General features: G+C 47.9%; 1 protein-coding gene across 1 annotated transcript; it reads left to right on the top strand.

Annotated features, from left to right (window-relative positions):
- The first annotated feature begins 1714 nt into the window (after positions 1-1714).
- Positions 1715-26975, top strand: YY1 (YY1 transcription factor). Its single transcript, XM_069738381.1, has 5 exons — positions 1715-2470; positions 22529-22691; positions 22973-23033; positions 24789-24947; positions 25255-26975. The coding sequence occupies exons 1-5, from the start codon at positions 1903-1905 to the stop codon at positions 25435-25437; spliced, it is 1134 nt and encodes a 377-aa protein (XP_069594482.1). The 5' UTR covers positions 1715-1902; the 3' UTR covers positions 25438-26975.
- The last annotated feature ends 565 nt before the right edge of the window (positions 26976-27540 follow it).

The raw sequence follows: 27540 nt of genomic DNA on the forward strand, positions 1-27540 counted from the left end.
GATATGTGCATCCGACCCCTAGGCCACCAACACAACACACAACTAGCCAAACATATCTCGGTCAGATATCACGGCCATAAATGGCAGGTTGTAAAATACTGTCAGTTCTACGTACCACCAACCACTACACCACCACCAATCCTTTTATGGTCCATCCTTGGAAACACAAACTTATCACACAGCCACCTCTGGATTCCGACAAATGTATGTGGAAACATCCGTCGAAAACGAACAACTCCAGCAACAAATCCCACACTCCGAAATGCCCCCACAGTCCGCCATTCCTGAAGGTGCAGCCCCAGAGACCACCACACAAGAATCGTTGTCTGGCCAGGATGATTTTCTAAGTCTGTAATAAAAAAATAATTATTTCAACATCTGTTTGAAAATATTTGGCAAGTACCAACGTCATGAAGACAAACTCGTCCTCATATGTTGTGTGAACAATACAACTAATCTGTTAATTTGATTTTGGCCTTTAATTAACAAATGATTTCAGCCCCCAAAGATACGTTGTCCGTGGTGTTAGTTTGATCACTGTTACAAAATATTTTTAGGCTGTGTTGAAATGTACAATATATAAAATACATATTAAAAAAATAATGTGCAAAAAAGGGAACGCATAAGTTTGCCAAAAATATAGTAAAAAAAAATGGCTCTAAAACCCTCAAAAAAAAGGTGAAAAATGTGTTACATAAACAGAAATTTGAAGGAGAAACCATACTTTATTAACTCCCTACAATTACGTTATGGGTTGAACACATTGGTATTATGGTTGTGTTTGTTTTTTCACCTAAAAACAAAGTCACAAAATTAAATATCATTTTTTTTTTTTAAATAAAATGGAAATAGACATATGTAGCCATCTTTCAATTGCGCTTTCTGGGGGTATTACAAGCTAAGTATTTAATCTTGATAAATCTGACTTTTTCAGACAGATACCGATTATTTCTTTATTTTGAGAGAGGGAAATTGGGAAGGTTTTTTTACATATTATTTTTATGTTTCCCTTCATTTTTTAACCCGTCATTGCTGGGTCACTCTTACTACATATAGCACTTGGCATTATACAGAGATCATAGAAGTACCAGGATTCCAGCAACAGGAGTCTTCAGCCGGCGGACCCATGGGCACCCCGCTTTCAGGTTGGCATTGGGGGGTGCCACAATGAACGCATAGTCAGCCGACAGCGGCACTAAGCATTCTGATTGCTGGAAAGGCGAGCTGGCGGCTGAATAACTCAGCCATAGTCAGGGGCCACATATTCAGGGGCCACACAGGAACCACTACAGCCCAGTCTGGCTGTAACTGGCACATGCGCGACCATCACAAAGTTTCCATTCATTGACAGCAAACATGTCAAAATAAAGAAAAGAAACACGAAAAACAGCTGAGTTGCCCATAGCAACCAATCAGAAAGCTGCTTTCATTTCCATTTGGAAAGCGTTCATCTGATTGGTTCATCTATATCTCGCAGAAATGACAAGTTCTCAACATAAAATTATCAAACTTTATTGGTACAAATAGTAAAACAGAGAACTGGAGGAGGATCGTGCGTGGGCTCAGCCTGTCAGGTGTCACCGCTGAGGTAACGCCGCCCGCGCACAGACACTGACGGCTCGTGACGTCCCCGACAGCACGTGACGCGGCCAGAGCACGTGACCCCTGTCCCCGCAGCTGGCGGCTCCGCCCCCCAGATGCCAGGATGCCGCCCGCCGCCTCCTCCCAGCAGCAGCGCGGCCGTTGAAATGTCTGCTCTCGCGAGATGATGCCGGAGCGGACGGCGGCGAGATTTGCGGGCTGGAGTTGCTATTTGTATTGAAGGAGGACGAAGAAAAAAAATATAATAATAAATAATCCGGAAAAAAACACGGAAAAATCGGGACTGGGGGGGACAGGACGATGGCGTCGGGCGACACGCTGTATATCGCCGCCGACGGCTCGGAAATGCCGGCCGAGCTGGTGGAGCTGCACGAGATCGAGGTGGAATCTATCCCGGTGGAGACGATCGAGACCACCGTGGTCAGTGTGGTCGACGACGAGGACGATGAAGACGACCCCCTTCACCACCACCATCACCACCACCAGCCGATGATCGCGCTGCAGCCGCTGGACCCGGACGTGCACCACCACCACCACCATCAGGAGGTGATCCTGGTGCAGACCCGGGAGGAGGTGGTGGGCGGCGATGACTCGGACCTGCGGGCGGACGGCGGCTACGACGACGACCAGATCGTCATCCCGGTGCCGACCCCTAGCGGGGACGACGAGTACATCGAGCAGACGCTGGTGACGGTGGCCGGGAAGAGCTCCGGAGGCCGCAGCGTGAAGAAAGGCGGCAGCGGCAAGAAGAGCAGCAAGAAGAGCGGATACCTGAGCGGCGCCGAGGCCGCGGGCCGCAAATGGGAGCAGAAGCAGGTGCAGATCAAGACCCTGGAGGGCGAGTTCTCCGTCACCATGTGGGCCTCGGGTGAGTGAGCGCGGCCGGGAGCCGACTGCAGCCGACGTGTGCTGGGCGCCGCCATGTTCGCTGGACAGTATGGCGGAGCCGAAAAAAACATGGCCGTGTGTGAGAGGGAGAGACTGAGCCGGGGAAGATGGCGGCGGAACATGGCGGCGGGAGGAGGCGGAGGCCCGGGACTAGGCCGCAATGGCGCACTTCATGAGGAGACGGGGGAGGGGCGGCGCCATGGCTGATCTCCGGGACCGGGCACCGTCACTGTAGAGATGTGTGTACACAGCAGTGTGTGTGTACCGGGGACAGGAGATCTATACACCGAGCAGTGTGTCTGTGTGTACCGGGGACAGGAGATCTATACACCGAGCAGTGTGTCTGTGTGTACCGGGGGCAGGAGATCTATACACCGAGCAGTGTGTCTGTGTGTACTGGGGGCAGGAGATCTATACACCGAGCAGTGTGTCTGTGTGTACCGGGGACAGGAGATCTATACACCGAGCAGTGTGTCTGTGTGTACCGGGGGCAGGAGATCTATACACCGAGCAGTGTGTCTGTGTGTACCAGGGACAGGAGATCTATACACCGAGCAGTGTGTCTGTGTGTACCGGGGGCAGGAGATCTATACACCGAGCAGTGTGTCTGTGTGTACCGGGGGCAGGAGATCTACACACCGAGCAGTGTGTCTGTGTGTACCAGGGACAGGAGATCTATACACCGAGCAGTGTGTCTGTGTGTACCGGGGGCAGGAGATCTATACACCGAGCAGTGTGTCTGTGTGTACCGGGGGCAGGAGATCTATACACCGAGCAGTGTGTCTGTGTGTACCGGGGGCAGGAGATCTATACACCGAGCAGTGTGTCTGTGTGTACCGGGGACAGGAGATCTATACACCGAGCAGTGTGTCTGTGTGTACCGGGGGCAGGAGATCTATACACCGAGCAGTGTGTCTGTGTGTACCGGGGACAGGAGATCTATACACCGAGCAGTGTGTCTGTGTGTACCGGGGGCAGGAGATCTATACACCGAGCAGTGTGTCTGTGTGTACTGGGGGCAGGAGATCTATACACCGAGCAGTGTGTCTGTGTGTACCGGGGGCAGGAGATCTATACACCGAGCAGTGTGTCTGTGTGTACTGGAGGCAGGAGATCTATACACCGAGCAGTGTGTCTGTGTGTACCGGGGGCAGGAGATCTATACACCGAGCAGTGTGTCTGTGTGTACCGGGGGCAGGAGATCTATACACCGAGCAGTGTGTCTGTGTGTACCGGGGGCAGGAGATCTATACACCGAGCAGTGTGTCTGTGTGTACCGGGGGCAGGAGATCTATACACCGAGCAGTGTGTCTGTGTGTACCGGGGGCAGGAGATCTATACACCGAGCAGTGTGTCTGTGTGTACCGGGGACAGGAGATCTATACACCGAGCAGTGTGTCTGTGTGTACCGGGGGCAGGAGATCTATACACCGAGCAGTGTGTCTGTGTGTACCGGGGACAGGAGATCTATACACCGAGCAGTGTGTCTGTGTGTACCGGGGGCAGGAGATCTATACACCGAGCAGTGTGTCTGTGTGTACTGGGGGCAGGAGATCTATACACCGAGCAGTGTTTCTGTGTGTACCGGGGGCAGGAGATCTATACACCGAGCAGTGTGTCTGTGTGTACTGGGGGCAGGAGATCTATACACCGAGCAGTGTGTCTGTGTGTACTGGGGGCAGGAGATCTATACACCGAGCAGTGTGTCTGTGTGTACCGGGGGCAGGAGATCTATACACCGAGCAGTGTGTCTGTGTGTACCGGGGGCAGGAGATCTATACACCGAGCAGTGTGTCTGTGTGTACCGGGGGCAGGAGATCTATACACCGAGCAGTGTGTCTGTGTGTACCGGGGGCAGGAGATCTATACACCGAGCAGTGTGTCTGTGTGTACCGGGGGCAGGAGATCTATACACCGAGCAGTGTGTCTGTGTGTACCGGGGGCAGGAGATCTATACACCGAGCAGTGTGTGTGTGTGTACCGGGGGCAGGAGATCTATACACCGAGCAGTGTGTCTGTGTGTACCGGGGGCAGGAGATCTATACACCGAGCAGTGTGTCTGTGTGTACCGGGGGCAGGAGATCTATACACCGAGCAGTGTGTCTGTGTGTACCGGGGGCAGGAGATCTATACACCGAGCAGTGTGTCTGTGTGTACCGGGGGCAGGAGATCTATACACCGAGCAGTGTGTCTGTGTGTACCGGGGGCAGGAGATCTATACACCGAGCAGTGTGTCTGTGTGTACCGGGGACAGGAGATCTATACACCGAGCAGTGTGTCTGTGTGTACCGGGGGCAGGAGATCTATACACCGAGCAGTGTGTCTGTGTGTACCGGGGGCAGGAGATCTATACACCGAGCAGTGTGTCTGTGTGTACCGGGGGCAGGAGATCTATACACCGAGCAGTGTGTCTGTGTGTACCGGGGGCAGGAGATCTATACACCGAGCAGTGTGTCTGTGCGTACCGGGGGCAGGAGATCTACACACCGAGCAGTGTGTCTGTGCGTACCGGGGGCAGGAGATCTACACACCGAGCAGTGTGTCTGTGCGTACCGGGGGCAGAAGATCTACACACCGAGCAGTGTGTCTGTGTGTACCGGGGGCAGGAGATCTACACACCGAGCAGTGTGTCTGTGTGTACCGGGGGCAGAAGATCTATACACCGAGCAGTGTGTCTGTGTGTACCGGGGGCAGGAGATCTATACACCGAGCAGTGTGTCTGTGTGTACCGGGGGCAGGAGATCTATACACCGAGCAGTGTGTCTGTGTGTACCGGGGGCAGGAGATCTATACACCGAGCAGTGTGTCTGTGTGTACCGGGGGCAGGAGATCTATACACCGAGCAGTGTGTGTGTGTGTACCGGGGGCAGGAGATCTATACACCGAGCAGTGTGTCTGTGTGTACCGGGGGCAGGAGATCTATACACCGAGCAGTGTGTCTGTGTGTACCGGGGGCAGGAGATCTATACACCGAGCAGTGTGTCTGTGTGTACCGGGGGCAGGAGATCTATACACCGAGCAGTGTGTCTGTGTGTACCGGGGGCAGGAGATCTATACACCGAGCAGTGTGTCTGTGTGTACCGGGGGCAGGAGATCTATACACCGAGCAGTGTGTCTGTGTGTACCGGGGACAGGAGATCTATACACCGAGCAGTGTGTCTGTGTGTACCGGGGGCAGGAGATCTATACACCGAGCAGTGTGTCTGTGTGTACCGGGGGCAGGAGATCTATACACCGAGCAGTGTGTCTGTGTGTACCGGGGGCAGGAGATCTATACACCGAGCAGTGTGTCTGTGTGTACCGGGGGCAGGAGATCTATACACCGAGCAGTGTGTCTGTGCGTACCGGGGGCAGGAGATCTACACACCGAGCAGTGTGTCTGTGCGTACCGGGGGCAGGAGATCTACACACCGAGCAGTGTGTCTGTGCGTACCGGGGGCAGAAGATCTACACACCGAGCAGTGTGTCTGTGTGTACCGGGGGCAGGAGATCTACACACCGAGCAGTGTGTCTGTGTGTACCGGGGGCAGAAGATCTATACACCGAGCAGTGTGTCTGTGTGTACCGGGGGCAGGAGATCTATACACCGAGCAGTGTGTCTGTGTGTACCGGGGGCAGGAGATCTATACACCGAGCAGTGTGTCTGTGTGTACCGGGGGCAGGAGATCTATACACCGAGCAGTGTGTCTGTGTGTACCGGGGGCAGGAGATCTATACACCGAGCAGTGTGTCTGTGTGTACCGGGGGCAGGAGATCTATACACCGAGCAGTGTGTCTGTGTGTACCGGGGACAGGAGATCTACACACCGAGCAGTGTGTCTGTGTGTACCGGGGGCAGGAGTTCTATACACCGAGCAGTGTGTCTGTGTGTACCGGGGACAGGAGATCTATACACCGAGCAGTGTGTCTGTGTGTACCGGGGGCAGGAGATCTATACACCGAGCAGTGTGTCTGTGTGTACCGGGGGCAGGAGATCTATACACCGAGCAGTGTGTCTGTGTGTACCGGGGGCAGGAGATCTATACACCGAGCAGTGTGTCTGTGTGTACCGGGGACAGGAGATCTATACACCGAGCAGTGTGTGTACCGGGGGCAGGAGATCTATACACCGAGCAGTGTGTCTGTGTGTACCGGGGACAGGAGATCTATACACCGAGCAGTGTGTCTGTGTGTACCGGGGACAGGAGATCTATACACCGAGCAGTGTGTCTGTGTGTACCGGGGACAGGAGATCTATACACCGAGCAGTGTGTCTGTGTGTACCGGGGGCAGGAGATCTATACACCGAGCAGTGTGTCTGTGTGTACCGGGGGCAGGAGATCTATACACCGAGCAGTGTGTCTGTGTGTACCGGGGGCAGGAGATCTATACACCGAGCAGTGTGTCTGTGTGTACCGGGGACAGGAGATCTATACACCGAGCAGTGTGTGTGTGTACCGGGGGCAGGAGATCTATACACCGAGCACTGTGTGTACCGGGGGCAGGAGATCTATACCCCGAGCACTGTGTGTACCGGGGGCAGGAGATCTATACACCGAGCAGTGTGTGTGTACCGAGGGCAGGAGATCTATACACCGAGCAGTGTGTGTACCGGGGGCAGGAGATCTATACACCGAGCAGTGTGTGTGTACCGGGGGCAGGAGATCTATACCCCGAGCACTGTGTGTACCGGGGGCAGGAGATCTATACACCGAGCAGTGTGTGTGTACCGGGGGCAGGAGATCTATACACCGAGCAGTGTGTGTACCGGGGGCAGGAGATCTATACACCGAGCAGTGTGTGTGTACCGGGAGCAGGAGATCTATACACCGAGCACTGTGTGTACCGGGGGCAGGACATCTATACACCGAGCACTGTGTGTGTACCGGGGGCAGGACATCTATACACCGAGCACTGTGTGTGTACCGGGGGCAGGAGATCTATACACCGAGCACTGTGTGTACCGGGGGCAGGAGATCTATACACCCAGCAGTGTGTGTGTGTACCGGGGGCAGGAGATCTATACACCGAGCACTGTGTGTACCGGGGGCAGGAGATCTATACCCCGAGCACTGTGTGTACCGGGGGCAGGAGATCTATACACCGAGCACTGTGTGTACCGGGGGCAGGAGATCTATACACCGAGCACTGTGTACCGGGGGCAGGAGATCTATACACCGAGCACTGTGTACCGGGGGCAGGAGATCTATACACCGAGCACTGTGTCTGTACCGGGGGCAGGAGAGCTATACACTGAGCAGTGTGTGTACCGGGGGCAGGAGATCTATACACCGAGCAGTGTGTGTGTGTGTACCGGGGGCAGGAGATCTATACACCTTTCAAGCGTGTGTGTACCGGGGGCAGGAGATCTATACACCGAGCAGTGTGTGTACCGGGGGCAGGAGATCTATACACCGAGCAGTGTGTGTGTGTGTACCGGGGGCAGGAGATCTATACACCTTTCAAGCGTGTGTGTACCGAGGGCAGACAAAGTACGCCTGCACAGGAGCTGCGACAAGAAGAGAACGTCATTGCATGAAGATGGGAGGCGCCGGTCCCGGTCTGCGGCACCCATCGGACCGGATCGCCCCTGGGTGAGTATAATATAACCTGTTTTTCTTATGTTTCAGGTTACATCGGGGGCTTATGTACAGCATTACAGATTGCTGTAGATAAGCCCCTGATGCCGGTGACCTTTACTTATAGGCAATTTTTGGGGTGACAGATTCCCTTTAAAAGGTATATTAGTGGCTTTACAAAAAATGTATCTAAGCACTAACAAGCAGGTAATTGAAATTTTCCTGTCTGCCCCGTTAGTCTAGAAAGCGGAGGCTTCTTTTCCAGACCTCTGTTGACGGGGCGGAACTTCAAAGGTCATTCTGATTGACAGCCAGATTCCCACTGCCTAACTGGGTGTACCCGCTGTCAATCAGAATGACTTCGGCAGTCCCTCCCCGTCGCGTCAGCACAGGCAGCTGAATCACCGGCAGGAGCATCTGTGACCTCCCTGTGTCGGGACAGAACGGCACAACAGTTAAAGGGAATCTGTCACCTCATTTTCCGCCTATAAGCTGCGGCCACCGCCATTAGGGGCTTATCTACAGCACTCTGTATTGCTATAGCTAAGCCCCTGATGTAACCTGAAAGATAAGATAAACAAGTTATATTATACTCACCCAGGGGCTATCCCCTGCATTTTGGGTCCGGGGCCTCCCATCTTCATGCGTTGACGTCCTCTTCCTTGCTTCTGTTGCGGCTCCGGCACAGGTGTACTGATTTGTCCTGTTGAGGGCAGAGCAACGTACTGCAGTGCGCTGGCGCCGGGCCTCTCTGGCCTTTACCTGCGCACTGCAGTAGTTTGCTCTGCCCTCAATAGGACAGATCAGTACACCTGTGCCGGAGCCGCAACAGAAGCAAGGAAGAGGACGTCATCGCATGAAGATGGGAGGCCCCGGACCGAACCACAGCGGGACCGCCCCTGGGTGAGTATAATCTAACCTTTTTCTCATCTTTCAGGTTACATCGGGGGCTTATCTATAGCATTAGAGCAGGTCCTGAAGCTGCAAAACATTCCCAGACCACACTACTACCACCATCATATTTTACTCTCGGTGTGATGTTACTTTTCTGAAATGCTGTTATTTCTACGCCAAATGTGATGGGTCCTGTGCTTTCCAAAAAGGTTCACTTTTGTCTTGTCAGTCCACAGAGTATTCTCCCAAAAGTCTGAGATCATCAAGATGTTTTCTGGAAAAACTGAGAGGAGACTTATTGCTCAGCAGTGGTTTGTGTCTTGGAACTCTGCCATGCAGGCCATTTTTTCCCAGTCTCTTTCTTATGTTGGAGTCATGAACACTGACCTTACCTGAGGCAAGTGAGGCCAGCAGTTATTTAGATGTTGTTGTGGGATGTTTTGTGACCTCTTGGATTAGTTATCTCTGCGTTCTAATTTTGGTTGGCGTGCCACTCCTGGGACGGTTCACCACTTTTCCTTGTTTTTGCCATTAATGGATAATGGCTCTCGCTGTGGTTCGCTGGAGTCCCAAAGCTTTAGAAATGGCTTTATAGCCAATTACTTTGTTTCTCATTTGTTCCAGAATTTCTTTGGATTGTGGCATGATGTATAGCTTTTCAGGATCTTTTGGTGTACTTCACCTTGTCAGGCCTGTCCCACACGTCCAGATAATTTCGGTACCAGAGTTATCCGTGTCCGTGAGCTCACATAGGCCATCCGTGTGGCACATGTGCGGCACACGTGTGTCGCCCATGTGCCGACTGGGTACCACAGATAAGCGCTGTCCCCTGCATCTGGTGCTGAAGCCGCCATTCATATCTTCTCTCCAGCAGCGTTCGCTGGAAAGAAGATATGAAAAATCCTTTTTTTTTTTTTTTTTTCGTGTTTTAAATAAAGATCCCCATCCCCACCCCCTCCCATTTCCTGTGCGCCCGCCCGCTGGTAATAAAATACTCACCCGGCTCCCTCGCAGCGTCCTGTCCTCGCCGCAGCTTCTCCTGTATGAGCGGTCACGTGGGGCCGCCCATTACAGTCATGAATATGTGGCTTCACCCCTATGGGTCCGTGAAAACACGCTGACATGTGCAGAGACACATTGATTTCAATGTGTCTACTTGAGTCAGTGTCTCCGGTACATGAGGAAACTGTCACCTCACGTACCGGAGCCACTGACGTGTGAAACCGGCCTCAGGCAGGTCCTATTTAAGTGATTACCTAATTGAGAAGGGGTGTGACAGTAATCAGGCCTGGGTATGGCTAGGGAATGTGAACTCCGTTTTAGGGATGATCGAATAGCTTCGTATAACTGCTTATCCGAATAGCTGTAGCACTTCCAGAATAGCTGCATCGGTAACCCGGATACCTGGAGCTCTCCCGATAATTAGCTGTCCTGTGCCGTAGATATGTGTCACGGCTGTGTGACACAACACATGCATGGAGAGCACAACAAACAGCCCCTCCATGCATGTGTTACCGGGGGTAGCTGATACCCCAGAGAACATGATTCGGTGTTGCGATGGCCGTTATTAACGGTATAACGGCGGCCGCAGAAAAAAGTCTGATTTGCTATTTAATTTCTCTCTCCACTGATGTGATCGCACATCAGAGGAGAGAGAGAAATGGGGTCCCCCGGTATCCCTCCCCCCGTACCTCTGTCCAGGAATCCCCCAGCGATGTCCCCTGGTGTCTTCTTCAGGGAGAAAATGGTGGGCGCATGCACGGTGCGCCCGCCGATATCTGCCGGCCAGCAACAATAGGAAGATTTTCCTATTAGTTCATTTTGATCACCCCCTTGGATTGGGGAAAATAATGAAATACATTGTTTGTTTTTTTTTATTTTCATTAGGGTTAGAGTTGAGCTAAAGTGAAGATTGGGGTTAGGGCTGGAGTTAAGGTACCTTCACACTCGGCAACTTTCCAACGAGAACGACAACGATCCGTGACGTTGCAGCGTCCTGGATAGTGATCTCATTGTGTTTGACACGCAGCAGTGATCTGGATCCCGCTGTGACATCGCTGGTCGGAGCTAGAAGTCCAGAACTTTATTTGTTCGTCAGGTCGGCGTATATCGTCGTGTTTGACATCAAAAGCAACGATACCAGCAATGTTTTACATGGAGCTAACAACCAGCGAGAAAGATAAGTGAGTCGCCGTTACGTCACTGGATCGCTCCTGCATCGTTCTGGAGTTGCTGTGTTTGACGTCTCTACAGCGACCTAAACAGTGACGCTCCAGCGGTCGGCTCGTTGTCTATATCGCTGCAGCGTCGCTGAGTGTGACGGTACCTTTAGAACTGGGGGGTTTCCACTGTTTAGGCACATCAGGGGGTCTCCAAACATGACATTGCGCCATCATTGATTCCAGCCAATTTTGCGTTCAAAAAGTGAAATGGTTCTCCCTCCCTTCTGAACCCAGCCATGCGCCCAAACAGTGGCATTCCCCCACATATGAGGTATTGGCGTACTCTGGAGAAATTGCACAACAAATTTTGTGGTCCATTTTCTCCCGATAACCCTGTGAAAATAAAAAAAAAAATTAGTTGCAAAGTACATTTTTTGTGAAAAAAGTAAAATGTTCATTTTTTCCTTCTACATTGCTTTAGTTTTCGTGAAGCACCTGAAAGGTTAATAAACTTCTTGAATGTGGTTTTGCACAGTTTTTAGAATGGTGTCACTTTTGGGTATTTTCTGTTATATTGACCCCCCCCAAAGCCACTTCAAATGTGAGGTGATCCCTAAAAAAAAAATCAGAAATCACTGGTCAACTTTTAACCCCTATAAGGTCCTAACAAAAAAAAAAAAAAAATTGTTTCCAAAATTGTGCTGATGTAAATTAGACATGTGGGAAATGTTATTTATTAACTATTTTGTGTGACACCTCTCTCTGATTTAAAGGGAACCTGTCACCACCAAAATCGAAGGTTAGCTAAGCCCACCGGCATCAGGGGCTTATGTACAGCATTCTGGATTACTGCAATTTAAAGGGAATCTGTCACCTCATTTTTCACATATAAACTGCAGCCCCCACCATCAGGGGATTATATACAGCATTTTGGAATGCTGTAGATAAGCCCCCGATGTATCCTGAAAGAGGAGAAAAAGAGGTTAGATTATACTCACCCAGGGGCGGTCCCGCTGTGGTCCAGGCCGATGGGCATCGCGGTCCGGGGCCTCCTATCTTCATTTGATGACGTCCTCTTCTTGTATTCGCGCTGAGGCTCCGGCACAGGCGTACTTTGCCCTGTTGAGGGCAGACAAAGTACTGCAGTGCGCAGGCGCCGGGCCTCTCTGACCTTTCCCGGCGCCTGAATTACAGAATGCTGTAGATAAGCCCCTGACGCCGGTGGGCTTAGGTCATCTTCCATTTTGGGGGTGACAGGTTCCCTTTAAAGGCATACAAATTCAAATTTTTCGCCATATTTCTGTTTTGTTTTTTTTCGTAAACACACATATCAAAGAACTTTTACCACTAACATGAAGTACAATATGTCACGAAAAAACATTCCAGCGTTCCAGAGTTATAACCACAAAGTGACAGTGGTCAGAATTGTAAAAATTCTGTCATTAAGCTGCAAATTGGCTCTGTCACTAAGGGGTTTTACTCCCAGGCCTCTGGTAGAGGACCGGAGAATGAGAAGGGACAACAGACCACCCCCATTGAGTGGTGAGGTGTGACAGCGTCACACAGGGTTAATGACAGTGGTAACGGACCGTGTTATGCCACGGGTAACTCACTCCGTTACCGCCGCTATTAACCCTGTGTGACCAAGTTTTTACTATTGATGCTGCCTATGCAGCGTCAATAGTAAGAGGATCTAATGTTAAAAATAATTTAAAAAAAATTTTAAAAAATCATTATATACTCACCTTCCGCCACCTTTCCCGCTCCTCGCGACGCTCCGGTAACCGCTCCATGCAAGCGGCAGGTTCCGGTGGCAAGGATGATATGCGACAAGGACCTGCCATGAAGTCACCGTCATGTGACCACAACCTCATCACAGGTCCTGCGCGAGAAGGACCTGCCATGACGTTATGGTCATGTGACCGCAACGTCATCACAGGTCCTGCGCTACCAACCCTGAGACCGAAAGCTGCCGAGTGCACCGCACACAGGCGACATGACTACAAGGGCTCCCTCGGAAGGTGAGTATATGTTTATTTTTTAACCTGTGACATACGTGGCTGTGCAATATACTACGTGGCTGGGCAATATACTACGTGGCTGGGCAATATACTACGTGGCTGGGCAATATGCTACGTGGCTGGGCAATATGCTACGTGGCTGGGCAATATGCTACGTGGCTGGGCAATATGCTACGTGGCTGGGCAATATGCTACGTGGCTGGGCAATATACTACGTGGCTGGACAATATACGTGGCTGGGCAATATACTACGTGGCTGGACAATATACTACGTCGCTGGGCAATATACTACGTGGCTGGACAATATATGTGGCTGGGCAATATGCTATGTGGCTGGGCAATATGCTATGTGGCTGGGCAATATACTACGTGGCTGGGCAATATACTACGTGGCTGGACAATATACTACGTGGACATGCATATTCTAGAATACCCGATGCGTTAGAATCTGGCCACCATCTAGTATGTGTGTGTATATATCTATCTATATACATATATATCTATATACATATATATATATATATATCTATATATATATATATATATATATATATATATATATCATACATATATATATATATATATATATATATATATATATATCATACATATATATATATATATATATATATATATATATATATATCATACATATATACATTACAGTGGGCACTGAAAGTATTCAGACCCCTTTAACCCAAGGGTGGTTTGGACGTTAATGACCGGGCCAATTTTTACAATTCTGACCACTGTCCCTTTATGAGGTTATACCTCTGGAACGCTTCAACGGATCCTAGTGATTCTGACTTTGTTTTCTCCTGACATACGGTATATTGTACTTCATGATAGTGGTAACATTTATTGGATATTACTTCCATTTATTTGTTAAAAAAACTGAAATTTGATGAAAATTTTGCAAATGCCCTTAAATCAGAGAGATATGTCATGCAAAATACTGAACCCCTTTCTGACATTAGACGTACTATCCCGTCAAGGTGACCTGTGCCCGTTTGACCATCGACGGGGTAGTACGTCATATGCAATCAGCCGCGCTCATGGGTGGACCGTGGCCGGGTGTCAGCTGATTATTGCAGCTGACATCTGGCACTTTAACAAACATGATCGCAGCGTTCCGGTGGCATTGGGAAGCATTGCGGAGCGAGGGGGCTCCCTGCGTGCCTCCCTGAGACCCTCAGAACAACACGAGGTGATCGCGTTGTTCCCGAGCGTCTCCTCCCTGAGGAACTTATCTAGATATGTGGTGAGCACTTTGATCCCCCAAGTGCTTCACAGAAGTTTATAATGTAGAGCCGTAAAAATAAAATAAAACATTGTTTTTTTTTCAGAAAAAAATTATCTTTTCACCCCCAACTTTGTATTTTCCCAAGGATAACAGGAGAAATTGGGGCTCAAATGTTCTGCAATTTGTCCTGAGTACGCTGATACCCCATATGTGGGGGTAAACCACTGTTTGGGCGCATGGGAGAGCTCAGAAGGGAAGGCGCGCCGTTTTACTTTTTCAACTCAGAATTTAATGGAATTGAGATCGGACGTCATGTTGCGTTTGCAGAGCCCATGATGTGCCTAAACAGTGGAAACCCCCCAATTCTAACTCCACCCCAACCCTAATCACACCCCTAACCCCAACACACCCCTAACCCAACTGTAAATGTAATCCTAACACCAGCTCTAGCCCCAACCCTAACCCTAATTGGAAAATGGAAATAAATTTTTTTTATTATTTCTCCCTAACTAAGGCTGTGATAAAGGGAGTTTGATTTACTATTTATATCTGGTTTTTATGATTGGCAGTTGTCACACACTAAAAGATGCTTTTTATTGCAAAAAAATAGTTTTTGCAAACCACATTCTGAGCTATAGTTTTTCCATATTTTGGCCAGAGTCATGTGAGGTCTTGTTTTTTTGCGGGACGAGTTGATGTTTTTATTGGTAAAATTTTCGGGCACTTGACATTTTTTGATCGCTTTTTATTCCTATTTTCGTTTGGCAGAATGAACAAAAACCAGCAATTCATGAATTTCTTTTGGGGCGGGGGCGTTTATACCGTTCCGTGTTTGGTAAAATTGATAATGCAGTTTTATTCTTCGGGTCAGTACAATTACAGCGATACCTCATGTTTATTTATATCCATCTTTTTGATTGCGTTTTATTCCACTTTTGTTCGGCAGTATGATATTAAAGGATTTTTTGCTTCTTTTTTTTACGGTGTTCACTGAAGGGGTTAACTGGTGGGACATTTTTATAGGTCAGGTCGTTACGGACGCGGCAATACTAAATATGTGTACTTTTGTTTTGTTTTTTTTTCATTTACAGAAAGAAATTTATTTATTTGAACAATATTTTTATTTTTCTTTATTTGGGAATTTTAAAAAAAAAATTTTTTACACATTGTCTTATTACTTTTTTACATTGTCCCAGGGTGGGACATCACTATATAGTGTCAGATCGCTGATCTGACACTTTGCAGAGCGCTGTCACTTTGCAGAGCACTGTGTCAGATCAGCGATCTGACAGGCAGTGCAGAGGCTTGCCGGCACCTGCTCTGAGCAGGCACTGACAAGCAACCTCCCTGCAGGACCCGGAAGGACCCTGCGGCCATCTTGGATCCGGCGGCCTGCAGGGAGCAGGCCTACGGAACTGTTCTGATGGTCTCAAGGAAGCACGCAGGAAGCACCCTCCCTGCACGATGCTTCCCTATGCCACCGTAACGCTGCGATCTTGTTTGATCGCAGTGTTCCAGAGGTTAAAGTGTCAGGAGCTCTCCTGTCAGAGTGCCGGATGTTAGCTGTGATAATCGGCTGACACCCGGCCTCGGATTGGTCGCACTTCCCCCGTGAGCGCAGCTGATCGCATATGAAGTAGTATCCCGTCGATGGTCATACAGGCCCAGGTCACCTCAACGGGATAGTACGTCTAATGTCAGAAAGGGGTTAAAGTTTTCACTGTCTCATTGCAGCCATTTGGTAAATTCAAGAAAGTTACATTTTTTTTCACATTAATGTACACTCTGCACCCCATCTTGACTGAAAAACAGAAATGTAGTAATTTTTGCAAATTTAATAAAGAAAGAAGACACTCAAATTTAAGTCACATGCTGTCCATTTCCTTGTGATCCTCCTTAAGATGGTTCTACTACTTCATTGGAGTCCAGCTATGTTTAATTAAACTGATAGGACTTGATTTGGAAAGGCACACACCAGTCTATATAAGACCTCACAGCTCACAGTGCATGTCAGACCAAAGGAGGATCATGAGGTCAAAGGAACTGGCCAAAGAGCTCGGAGACAGAATTGTGGCAAGACAGATCTGGCCAAGGTTACAACAGAATTTCTGCAGTATTCAAGATTCATAGGAGCACAGTGGCCTCCATAATCCTTAAATGGAAGAAGTTTGGGACCACCAGAAGTCTTCCTAGACCTAACTGTCCAGCCAAACTGAGCAATTGTGGGAGAAGAGCCTTGGTGAGATAGGTAAAGAAGAACCCTGAGAGCACTGTGGCTGAGCTCCAGAAATACAGTAGGGAGATGGGAGAAAGTTCCACAAAGTCAGCTATCACTGCAGCCCTCCACCAGTCGGGCCTTTATGGGAGATTGGCCTGACGGAAGCCTCTCCTCAGTGCAAGACACATGAAAGCCTGCATAGATTTTACTAATAAAACACATGAAGGACTCCCAGACTGAGAAACAGGATTCTCTGGTCTGATGAGACAAAGATAGACCTTTTTGGTGACAATTCTAAGCGGTATGTGTGGAGACAACCAGGCACTGCTCCTCACCTGCCCAATACAATCCCAACAGTGAAACATGGTGGTGGCAGCATCATGTTATGGGGGTGTTTTTCAGCTGCAGGGACAGGACGACTGGTTGTCATTGAAGGAAACATGAATGCGACCAAGTACAGAGATATCCTGGATGAAAACCTCTTCCAGAGTGCTCTGGACCTCAGACTTTGCCGAAGGTTCACCTTCCAACAAGACAATGACCCCAAGCACACAGCTAAAATAGCAAAGGAGTGGCTTCAGAACAACTCTGTGACCATTCTTGACTGGCCCAGCCAGACCCCTGACCTAAACCCAATTGAGCATCTCTGGAGAGACCTGAAATGGCTGTCCACCAACGTTCACCATCCAACCTGATTGAACTGGAGAGGATCTGCAAGGAAGAATGGCAGAAGATCTCCAAATCCAGGTGTGAAAAGCTTGTTCCATCATTCCCAAGAAAGACTCATGGCTGTACTAGCTCAAAGGGTGCTTCTACTCAATACTGAGCAAAGGCTCTGAATACTTATGACCATGTGATATTTCAGTTTTTCTTTTTTATTAAATTTGCAAACATTCCTACATTTGTTTTTTTTTTTGTTTTTTTCAGTCAAGATGTGGTGGAGTATACGTTTAACCCCTTTCTGACATCAGACGTACTATTCCGTCCATGTGACCTCAGCCAATTTGACTATGGACGGAATAGCACGTCTGAGCGATCGGCTGCAATCACTGCGGGTGCATGGCCGATCGCCGCAGGGTGTCAGCTGATTCTTACAACTGGCACCCAGCACTTTAACCCTCGAAATACTGCGATCGAGCACGATCGCAGCATTCCGGAAGCCGGCACAGGGGCTGACTGCCCCTCTGCCTTTGGATCGAAGACCCTGCGGCATGACACGGGCTCCAGATCGTTGCCATGGTGACCCGAAGTCGTCATGACGACATCCGGGTCACCAGAGCTAGGAAACTTGGTGATCATGCGCAGTGCATGATCACCAAGTCTCCCTTTCAGTGTAGCGCTGACAGCTTCTATGGCTTGCAGTTGCTGCTTCATCTGCAAACTTTAGAAGCGATCGGCCTGCAAAAAATGATTGTCCCATAGTGGGACAACGTAGAAAATTAAAAAAAAATAATAATTGTAAAAATATTTTTAAAAAATCAAAAATAATAAAAAAATCAATATTTATTCTATCTCTAAATATTTTAATGAATAAAACTATACCATGAAAGTACGCATATTTGGTATTGCCGTGTTTGCAACGACCCGAGCTATAACAGTCCCACCAGTTGACCCCTTTAGTGAACACCATAAAAAATAAAGGCAGAAAATAGTGCTTTATCATCATACCGCCGAACAAAAAGTGAAATAACACATGACCAAAAAAGACGGATATAAATAATCATGGTACCGCTGAAAACGTCATCTTGTCCTGCAAAAAATAAACCCCCAAACCGCTCCATAAGCGGAAAAATAAGTTATAGCTCTCAGAATAAAGGGATGCAAAAATAATTTATTTTTATATAAAATAGTTTGTGTAAAAAGTGCCAAAACATAAAACAATTATATAAATGAAGCAGTCAGAAGAACCCTCACCACAGCTCCATCGACGTAGCTGAAACTGCTCACCTGCAGCGTGGGAGTCCAGGTCTTCAGATCCCGGGTGCTGTGCCGAATGAACATATGAAGTATTCCAATGGAGAAGAAATAGAGAGGCAGCACTCACCGATCTTCCGAGACAGGTAATTTATTGACTCACAATAAAATCTTCACGACCGGGGGTGTTCATGCATAAAGTGTGGCAAGCCTGATGACTGCCGTTTCGCGCCTGACCCGTAGAAGTGCCAGTCAGGCGCGAAACGGCCGTCGTCAGGCTTGCCGCACTTTATGCATGAACACCACCGGTCGTGAAGATTTTATTGTGAGTCAATAAATTACCTGTCTCGGAAGATCGGTGAGTGCTGCCTCTCTTTTTCTTCTCCAATGATATAAATGAGGTATCGCTGTAATCGTACTGACTCGAAAAATAAAACCGTTGTATATCACACATAGAACGATATGAATGCACCCCACAAAAGAAATTCATGAATTGCTGGTTTTTGTTCATTCTGCCTAACCAAAATCGGAATAAAAAGTGCCCAAAAAATGTCATGTGCCCGAAAATGGTACCAATAAAAATGTCAACTCGTCCCGCAAAAAACAAGACCTCACATGACTCTGTGGGCCAAAATATGGAAATATTATAGCTCTCAAAATATAGTGATGCAAAAACGATTTTTTGCAATAAAAACAGTCTTTTAGTGTGTGACAGCAGCCAAACATAAAAATCCGCTATAAGGTCTCTTTCACACGTCCTGATATTTCCGGTACCGGAGAGGTCAGAATCTTTATTAAACACTATAGAACAAACACTTTTAAAAAAAATTATATATTTTTCAGTGGGTATACACCAAATGGATCTGCAAACACAGGAATATTCTTGCCAAAATATGTGTACAATATTTTCTTTTAGATAAGTTGGTTTCTTGTTGCTAAGTTAGGACAGAGGAGGAATCAACATTAATAAAATCCAATTTTTGAAAAAAAGTTAATGCGGTTAGTGCTTGTAAAGTTCGACGTAAGTACGTAAACATAGGATTTTCCAATAAGTAATGACTCCCTACATCACTAGACTTCTTAAAGCAATAAATTCAAGTGGTTTAGTGATATTAAACGAGGGTCAGTAAGCCATTTGTGCTAATCTATTCACCAAATAATTTCCAACAAAGTAGGATGAATCACATAGTAGTGAGAGAACCAAAGAACTAAAAGGCACACTCCTCATACAAAACCTTATGCACCCTTCACATAATAGTAGTGCTGTTTTTAATGCTTGCTAGTGCTGCATATAGTTCTATGTAGTATTTGTACCAGAGTATAAACAGCATAGTACACAGGTTTAAGGTGCATAGTGTTATTCAATCATTAGTAACAAAGAGGAGAGAAAAAGTACTAACTAATACAGAACCTGGCTGCAGAAGGCTCCCCAACGCACGTTTCGCGTTAGCTTCTTTATGGGGGTCAGTGCTGCGCTCTCTCCCCCACTCTCGCGGTCTGCGCTGCGCTCTCGCATACTGCGCGGCGCTCTCGCATACTGCGCGGCGCTCTCGCATACTGCGCGGCGCTCTCGCATACTGCGCGGCGCTCTTTTCTTCCCCCAGCAGGATATGTTTTCTCTTCACGGAGCTGAAATTCTGTAAGAGTTCGGAGGGTCTCCTGAAATGAGTGTCCCTCACTGCTGAATTTTTGGTGCGGTGTTGCAGGAAGTGGGTCTCCTCAGTTTGCAGTTTGGACACAGTCTGGCCTCCCTGGGCTTGTATTCCTGTCTTTGATGGCCAAATTGTGGGAACTGAGTCTATACCGGCTCAGTCTCTGGAATGGGAGTTTCTTCAGATATGGAGCCAGTCTGTAGTCTCCGGGACATGGTCAGTTTCTGAGAGGTGATGATATCCTTCCTCCAGTCACTGTCGTACCTCTCCTGCCCCTCCTCTACCATCTTTCTGATTGTGGCTTTTGTCAGGTTGTTTTGGTTGATGGTTCGGTCAGGTTGGGTTTGGGTGAGCTGTTCCGGGGGTCCTGGTTTGTGGGGACCACCTATATGTAGCATAGCCTTTATGGTGATGATAGCTTGGGTTGCTACTCTGTAGGTTTGCCTGGAAGGACAGCGCCCTCTTCAGGACTTCTAGGTGTAGAGGGAATCTGCCCAGCTCATCCCGACAGGCACTGTTGGAGGTGCTCCGGTGGACCTTGAGAAGGTGTTTTCAGAATTCCAGGTGGAATATTTCTGTTGGGCTTGAATCCCACCTTGACCAATCTGGGTATGTTTGAGGGCCCCAGACTTCACTGCCATACAGCATGATTGGGGCCATGATGGCATCAAATATTTTTATACTCCCTATCACACACACATTACACACACTCGCATATATTATACGCACACACGCATATATTATACGCACACGCCTATATTACACGCACACATATTACACGCGGTGTCTGCTTATTCGTGTGTTGCCTTTATGTGGTGTTTGAACTAAAAGCAAAGATGAGATGCCAGTGACATGTTCAGCCTGCTACATCTGTAGGGAGGCTTTTATATCTGTACCCTATCTACTATTCCCATTTCCAGGGCATGGATCGATCTGATATCTGCGGGTGGAGCAGTGGGGGGCTTTGTGTACTCTTGTGTTCAGTGTGTCAAATGTTGTGTGGTAAAGGCATGGTAGACACCATAACTCCCAGCATGCCATGTAAGCAGAAATAAGTTATGGTGGCCATACAAATTAGAGTAATATCAGCCAGACTGCCTGATCATCTGTGTGTCCTGACTTGCCCTCGATAGTAGGGGAGGAGGGATCAGGCATGTCTCATGGTAACATGCCCAATCCTTTGTATCCATATGTCCGTGCTGAGAACTTACAATCTGTATGGTTCGGATTGTCCGGCATTGGCTTCTGCTCTTCATATTGTCCTGGTAATGTGGCTGGGATGACGGACCCTCCATGTCTCATGTGAGTGATCGTATACGTGGGGGGCCTTGTGGTTACACCACATTAACAGTCCTGTGGCTGCACCCGAAGGCCGCGAAGCGCCAGGCTTCCCATCTGCTGTCCTGCATGGTGGTAACAGGATGTCTGCTGCGCGGTCAGAGTATAATATTGCGTTCTGTGCTGTATATCTGTACATAAGGGCTTTAGGTAGAGGCCACCATGGGCCTGATAATTAGTCCTCTGTACTGTGGGGGCGCCACTGGGAAACTTTACACTATTGTAACACATTGATATTGGGGTACTTTGTCTGGAGCGGTCGTTATGTCGCTGTTACAGTTTTGTATGGTGTGCACTATGTGGCGGCTCAGTGCTGGAGATTGTCTATATTGCTGGGAAAATGATGGTTTATTTGTTTGTGCCGCCTTTATTTTCCAGTTCTTGGTGGGACAGATGTTGTACAATGCTGCTGGCCGAGTGCTGTGACATTGTGCCGGAATGGAAGGCCTGAGCTCTGCTGCGTGCGCACAGAGCGGTGACGGGCGGCTGTGACCTCTGGTCCTTGTCCTCCTGTGAGCGGCCATAGGCTCAGACTGCAGCCAGGGGTGCACAGCTAAAATATCAGCTGGCAGGTATCAACACCTCGACTATGTGCTGCGTAGGAAGGTCACCAGCCCGCCATGTGCCGGGGTTCGGAGCCGTACTACAGACTATGTACAGACACTCTGCACACCCCTAGATATGTTTCTGCCCATGATGAGCCCCTCGCTGATCCGGGTGGAGGTCCCAGGGCTCGGATCTCCTCCGGTGACCATGACGGACTTGTCTCTGTGTGACTTGATAGCTCCACTATAAAGGACACATGCGCAGCCTGGGGAGGGGATGTGAGTGTTAGTGGTCGGACAGCCATAATGTTTAGTGTTGATGAATGCGACCAGTGTTATCGGTATGTGAGGGCAGGTTCGGTCAGGGGGTCTCTTCTCTTGGCTCGCTGCCCTCTGAGCTGTGGATCGCAGTGACGGGTGACTTCTCCAGATCTAGAGCGAGTTGTACATTGAGACCTTGGAATTATCCGTCTCTTCTTCTGCTTCCTTCCAGATGATAAGAAGGACATTGACCATGAGACAGTGGTGGAGGAACAGATTATTGGAGAGAACTCTCCACCCGATTACTCCGAGTACATGACGGGAAAGAAACTCCCACCTGGGGGGATACCGGGCATCGACCTGTCTGATCCCAAGCAGCTGGCTGAGTTTGCAAGGTAATTAAATCCCCTTCTTTACAATGATGGGAGTAAACTGTGCCCCTCAGAAGTGGCAGAATGGGCAAGTAGTCTGCGTCAGTGGTTCCATGACTTCCTGAGACCGATACAGACAGTTCTTTATGGTCACAGTTTGGATAATAGAAGATTTGTTGGTTTGGGGTTTTGAGCTCTCTTCTAGATTTCGAATTGTGTTTTTTTTTTATTTATTTATTTGTAGGATTGTTTCTCTTTTTTAATGTTTAACAATACAATTTTTTTTTTTTTTTTTTTTTTTACAGAATGAAGCCAAGAAAAATCAAAGAAGATGATGCTCCGAGGACAATTGCGTGCCCCCATAAGGTGAGCTTGAACCCCCCCAGCACCCGAGAGAGGTAACAAAGCCGCAGAGAAAATTGCACAGTTGAAGGGGGGGGTTGTTTCACATGTTGTTGGTATTTGGCGCCAATTCTGCATTGAACGACGGCAGCAATTTACTGCACAAATCATCCACATGAGGCCGATAAATCCGCACACAATGTAGGACACGTTGCAGCTTGTCAGTCCTGCAGCAAATTAGGATCGACGCCTGCGCAAAGGGCGATATCTGCAGGGGAACATTTCCAGTGCCCCAGTCTCTACCCTATGTAGTTGCAGTGCTGATAGTGGGAAGTGCACCTTTTGATGCTCTGCTGCCCCAGAATTTGTGCCCCCAACCTTAGAAGACATGCTTAGTGTCCAATTATATGGACTATAGACAGAACTTCTTTAACCCCTTTCTGACCTCGGACGGGATAGTACGTCCGAGGTCAGAAGCCCCGCTTTGATGCGGGCTACGGCGGTGAACCCGCATCAAAGCCGGGACATGTCAGCTGTTTTGAACAGCTGACATGTGCCCGTAATAGGCGCGGGCAGAATCGCGATCTGCCCGCCCCTATTAACTAGTTAAATGCCGCTGTCAAACACAGACAGCGGCATTTAACTACCGCATCCGGCCGGAAATCACGGCATCGCCGACCCGTCACATGATCGGAGGTCGGCGATGCGTCTACATTGTAACCATAGAGGTCCTTGAGACATCTATGGTTACTGATCCCCGGCAGCTGTGAGCGCCACCCTGTGGTCGGCGCTCACAGCACACCTCCATTTCTGCTACATAGCAGCGAACAGCAGATCGCTGCTATGTAGCAGAGCCGATCGAGTTGTGCCTGCTTCTAGCCTCCCATGGAGGCTATTGAAGCATGGCAAAAGTAAAAATAAAAAAAGTTTAAAAAAATGTGAAAAAAATAAAAAAAATATAAAAGTTTAAATCACCCCCCTTTCGCCCCAATCAAAATAAATCAATCAAAAAATCAAATCTACACATATTTGGTATCGCCGCGCTCAGAATCGCCCGATCTATCAATTAAAAAAAAAGCATTAACCTGATCGCTAAACAGCGTAGCGAGAAAAAAATTAGAAACGCCAGAATTACGTTTTTTTGTTGGTCGCGACATTGCATTAAAATGCAATAACGGGCAATCAAAAGAACGTATCTGCACCAAAATGCTATAATTAAAAACGTAATCTCGGCACGCAAAGAATAAGCCCTCAACCAACCCCAGATCTCGAAAAATGGAGACGCTACGAGTATCGGAAAATGGCGCAATTTTTTTTTTTTTTTTTAGCAAAGTTTGGAATTTTTTTCACCACTTAGGTAAAAAATAACATAGTCATGAGACCCCCAACAAGTGCTTATGTCACCGCTGTGAAGTGCACCAGACCTGCCGGAGCATTGTGCGGGCTCACTAGTCAGTGTAGTGGTCTGTACCGCTCTGCGCTCAGTTGTGCAGGAGCCGCTCCCTTCAGAGCTGTGATTTCAGTAATCATTGGGGGTCTCAGGATCTGGACCCCACCTAGCGGCAGCACAATAGGTAACCTCTAATCACAAGCAGCTTTGTCTCCTGGAAGGACTGGACTCTGAACTATTAGAGACAGGCAACCAATACTCTGGACTGCGGTGAGTGCAGACCTGGCCTGTTCACAGCACTCACAGGTTGGGGGTCACTCAGGGGGCTCAGCGGACAACGATTTCATGTCTACAGCCTCCTTGAATTACTGACCTGTTGTCTCTTTCAGGGATGTACAAAAATGTTCAGGGATAACTCCGCCATGAGGAAACACTTACACACACATGGTCCACGGGTTCACGTCTGCGCCGAATGTGGAAAAGCCTTTGTCGAAAGCTCGAAACTCAAAAGACACCAGCTGGTTCATACCGGCGAGAAACCATTTCAGGTAGGATCCGGGCCCATTATATATACGCGCTGCATGTTGGTAGCAGTAAAGGAGGCGTCTGCTTTTGTTATCCCTTTTTCTTAGACAGATCCTCTGAAAACCAGCTGCAGCACCCCCGCAGGGAAAACCAAGTATTGCATGTTGTGCTCTGAGAGCCATAGGCTGACAATGTAATGCCTGCATGTGCCAGGTCCTCCAGAGGGAGGCGCTCTGTCATTGTCAAAGGTCCTTTTTTCAGGATTTTGCTGTCGGTTCAGATTTGTCTTCTAGGTGGTGTGACCGTTGTTCTTTGTCCTCTTCTTCCCAGTGCACATTTGAAGGCTGTGGAAAGCGATTCTCATTGGACTTCAATTTGCGCACCCACGTGCGGATTCACACCGGCGACCGGCCCTACGTGTGCCCATTTGACGGCTGCAACAAGAAATTTGCCCAGTCGACCAATCTGAAATCTCACATTTTAACACACGCCAAAGCCAAAAATAACCAGTAACCCTTCACAAACAAAGACGTCTTTACCCCGTGGCGGAGGCGGCATCTTTTCAGGCGTATGACAGGAATATGCCTTCCATTTGTACATGAATTCCAGGGATCCATTTTAAAAGAAGCCGCCTACTCACCTGTGACAATTTTGATAAAAGAAAAAAGTCCTGTAGTACGGAAACGACCCCACAATCCAGTGTTACGACACTCGGTTTCCCGCTTTCCAGTTTTCAAGTGTATTTTGTAAAGTGCCCTCCCTTCCCACCGGTCAGGAGAGACGGGTCTCATATTTACATCCAGACCTTTCTACCACATCGGACATTTCGGCTGAAAATCTTTTCACCTGTTCAAATTTTTTTTTTTTTTTTTAATTTTATTTTTTATATATATATATTTTTGTTTTAAGTGTGCATATTGTACACTCTTTTGGAGGGGATGCTTAGTATTGTTATGTGATTTAATTCTGGAGGTTATTTTATTTTCTTTTGCTTGCAGTAGATTTTCTTTAAAAGAATGGACACTTACTGTACTAAATGCATACTTTAAAAGTATTTTTTCCTGTAAAAAAAAAAAAAAAAAAAAGTTGAAAAAAATAGAAAAATTGAAAAGAAAAAAAAACACAAACAAACTCTTTATAATAGGTTTTGTTTTGAAATCTTTGTTTTTGTTGTATATTTTTTTTTTTTTTTTTTTAAGATGTTAACGCCATTTTTTTTGTATAATTGTACCCGTATATCGCTGTATTGAAATCATGTAGCACCGATTTAGTAGACGTGATTTACGCTAGTGTTAATTCGATCCATTTTAGTCATTTTTTTGAGGGGGGGGTGAGGAGGTTGAGGGATGGGGGGGAATGGGGGTTATACTGCCAGTCGTTCATTGTTTGTTTTTTTGTTTTTCTTTTTTTTTTGTTAGGTCGGTTACAGAAATTGGTGCTCAGTCGTAGAATGTAGAGATCCCCCTTCACACCCATCCCTCATGGTTTTAGCTTGGCCAATGAGCTTGGAACTGATAGAACTGACCTGGGCAACAGGTGGCAGATGCCCCTAAAAAGGAATTTAGGCCCCCAAAAATCTTTTATTTATTTCTTTTTTTATCACCCCACCTCCCCCCCTTTTTAAAGGATCCTATTAGAAGTGCCCAAGTGGTCGGCACTGCTCGTCCTCCACCCTGTAGTAGCTGTTGATGAATGATAGGTTTATAACACAGGATTGCCGTCTATCCACGATTACCCCGATGTACAGATGTAATGGATCCGCAGCAGACGGTGGCGATCCCCTGACCTTAGTGTTATTCAGGGAGCAGCTGCATGGAGATCTCCGCATGAAGTTGTGCCTGTCCCATCCCCACTCCTCCTCCATGATCTTCTCACTACGCACGGAGGACGGTCTGACCCACGGAGGGTGATCTGACCCACGGGCGCCTCCTGATGACTGGATACTTGGGTTGATCGGAATTGTTGGTCACGAGTTTCCTACCTGTGTTATCTTCCACCAGGCGTACTTTTTGTATTTTAATACTGTAAATACATTTATTTCCCAAAAATAACCTTTGTTTCTATTTTTTTTTTTTTTTTTGCGCCAGCCCGGGTTGTATCGGGGCCGGTACATGTTGTGGTTGATTTGGCCTTCTTCTTCTCTTTTTATCTTTCTAGGTATTGTCAAATACTAATCTGGGTCGACTTCAAGCTATAGTCCATCATAATATCTTATCTTGGGATTGTAGGTTTGGGGTTTTGAGTGTTTTACTCTTTCTCATTTGCTTCATTGAAGGGAGCACAGGAACTGATGCACCCTGCCCCCTCCCCGACCCCCAATGAAGGCTACGAGGAAGAGATTTCAGGGCGAGTCCTAAAGAGATTAAAGGACTGTACCCACAAAGTGCATGTGTCATATCTATGCGTTATTCCGTACATGTATAAAATGGGGGGGGTTCCAGCAATGAGGTTTGCACCTGTCATGAGAAAGGAGCCCTGTTGCCCACTGCTTTCACTAGTGAGGTGATCGGATGTTTAAACAAATGAATGGGAATTAGACAGTCTCCACTCGAAGGTAATGAAGAAGGTTTCCAATGAGTGACAGCAAGCAGAGATAATGCAGTTGGGTGGCGCTTA

This window comes from Ranitomeya imitator, chromosome 1 (assembly GCF_032444005.1).
Source record: "Ranitomeya imitator isolate aRanImi1 chromosome 1, aRanImi1.pri, whole genome shotgun sequence".
NCBI lineage: Eukaryota > Metazoa > Chordata > Amphibia > Anura > Dendrobatidae > Ranitomeya > Ranitomeya imitator.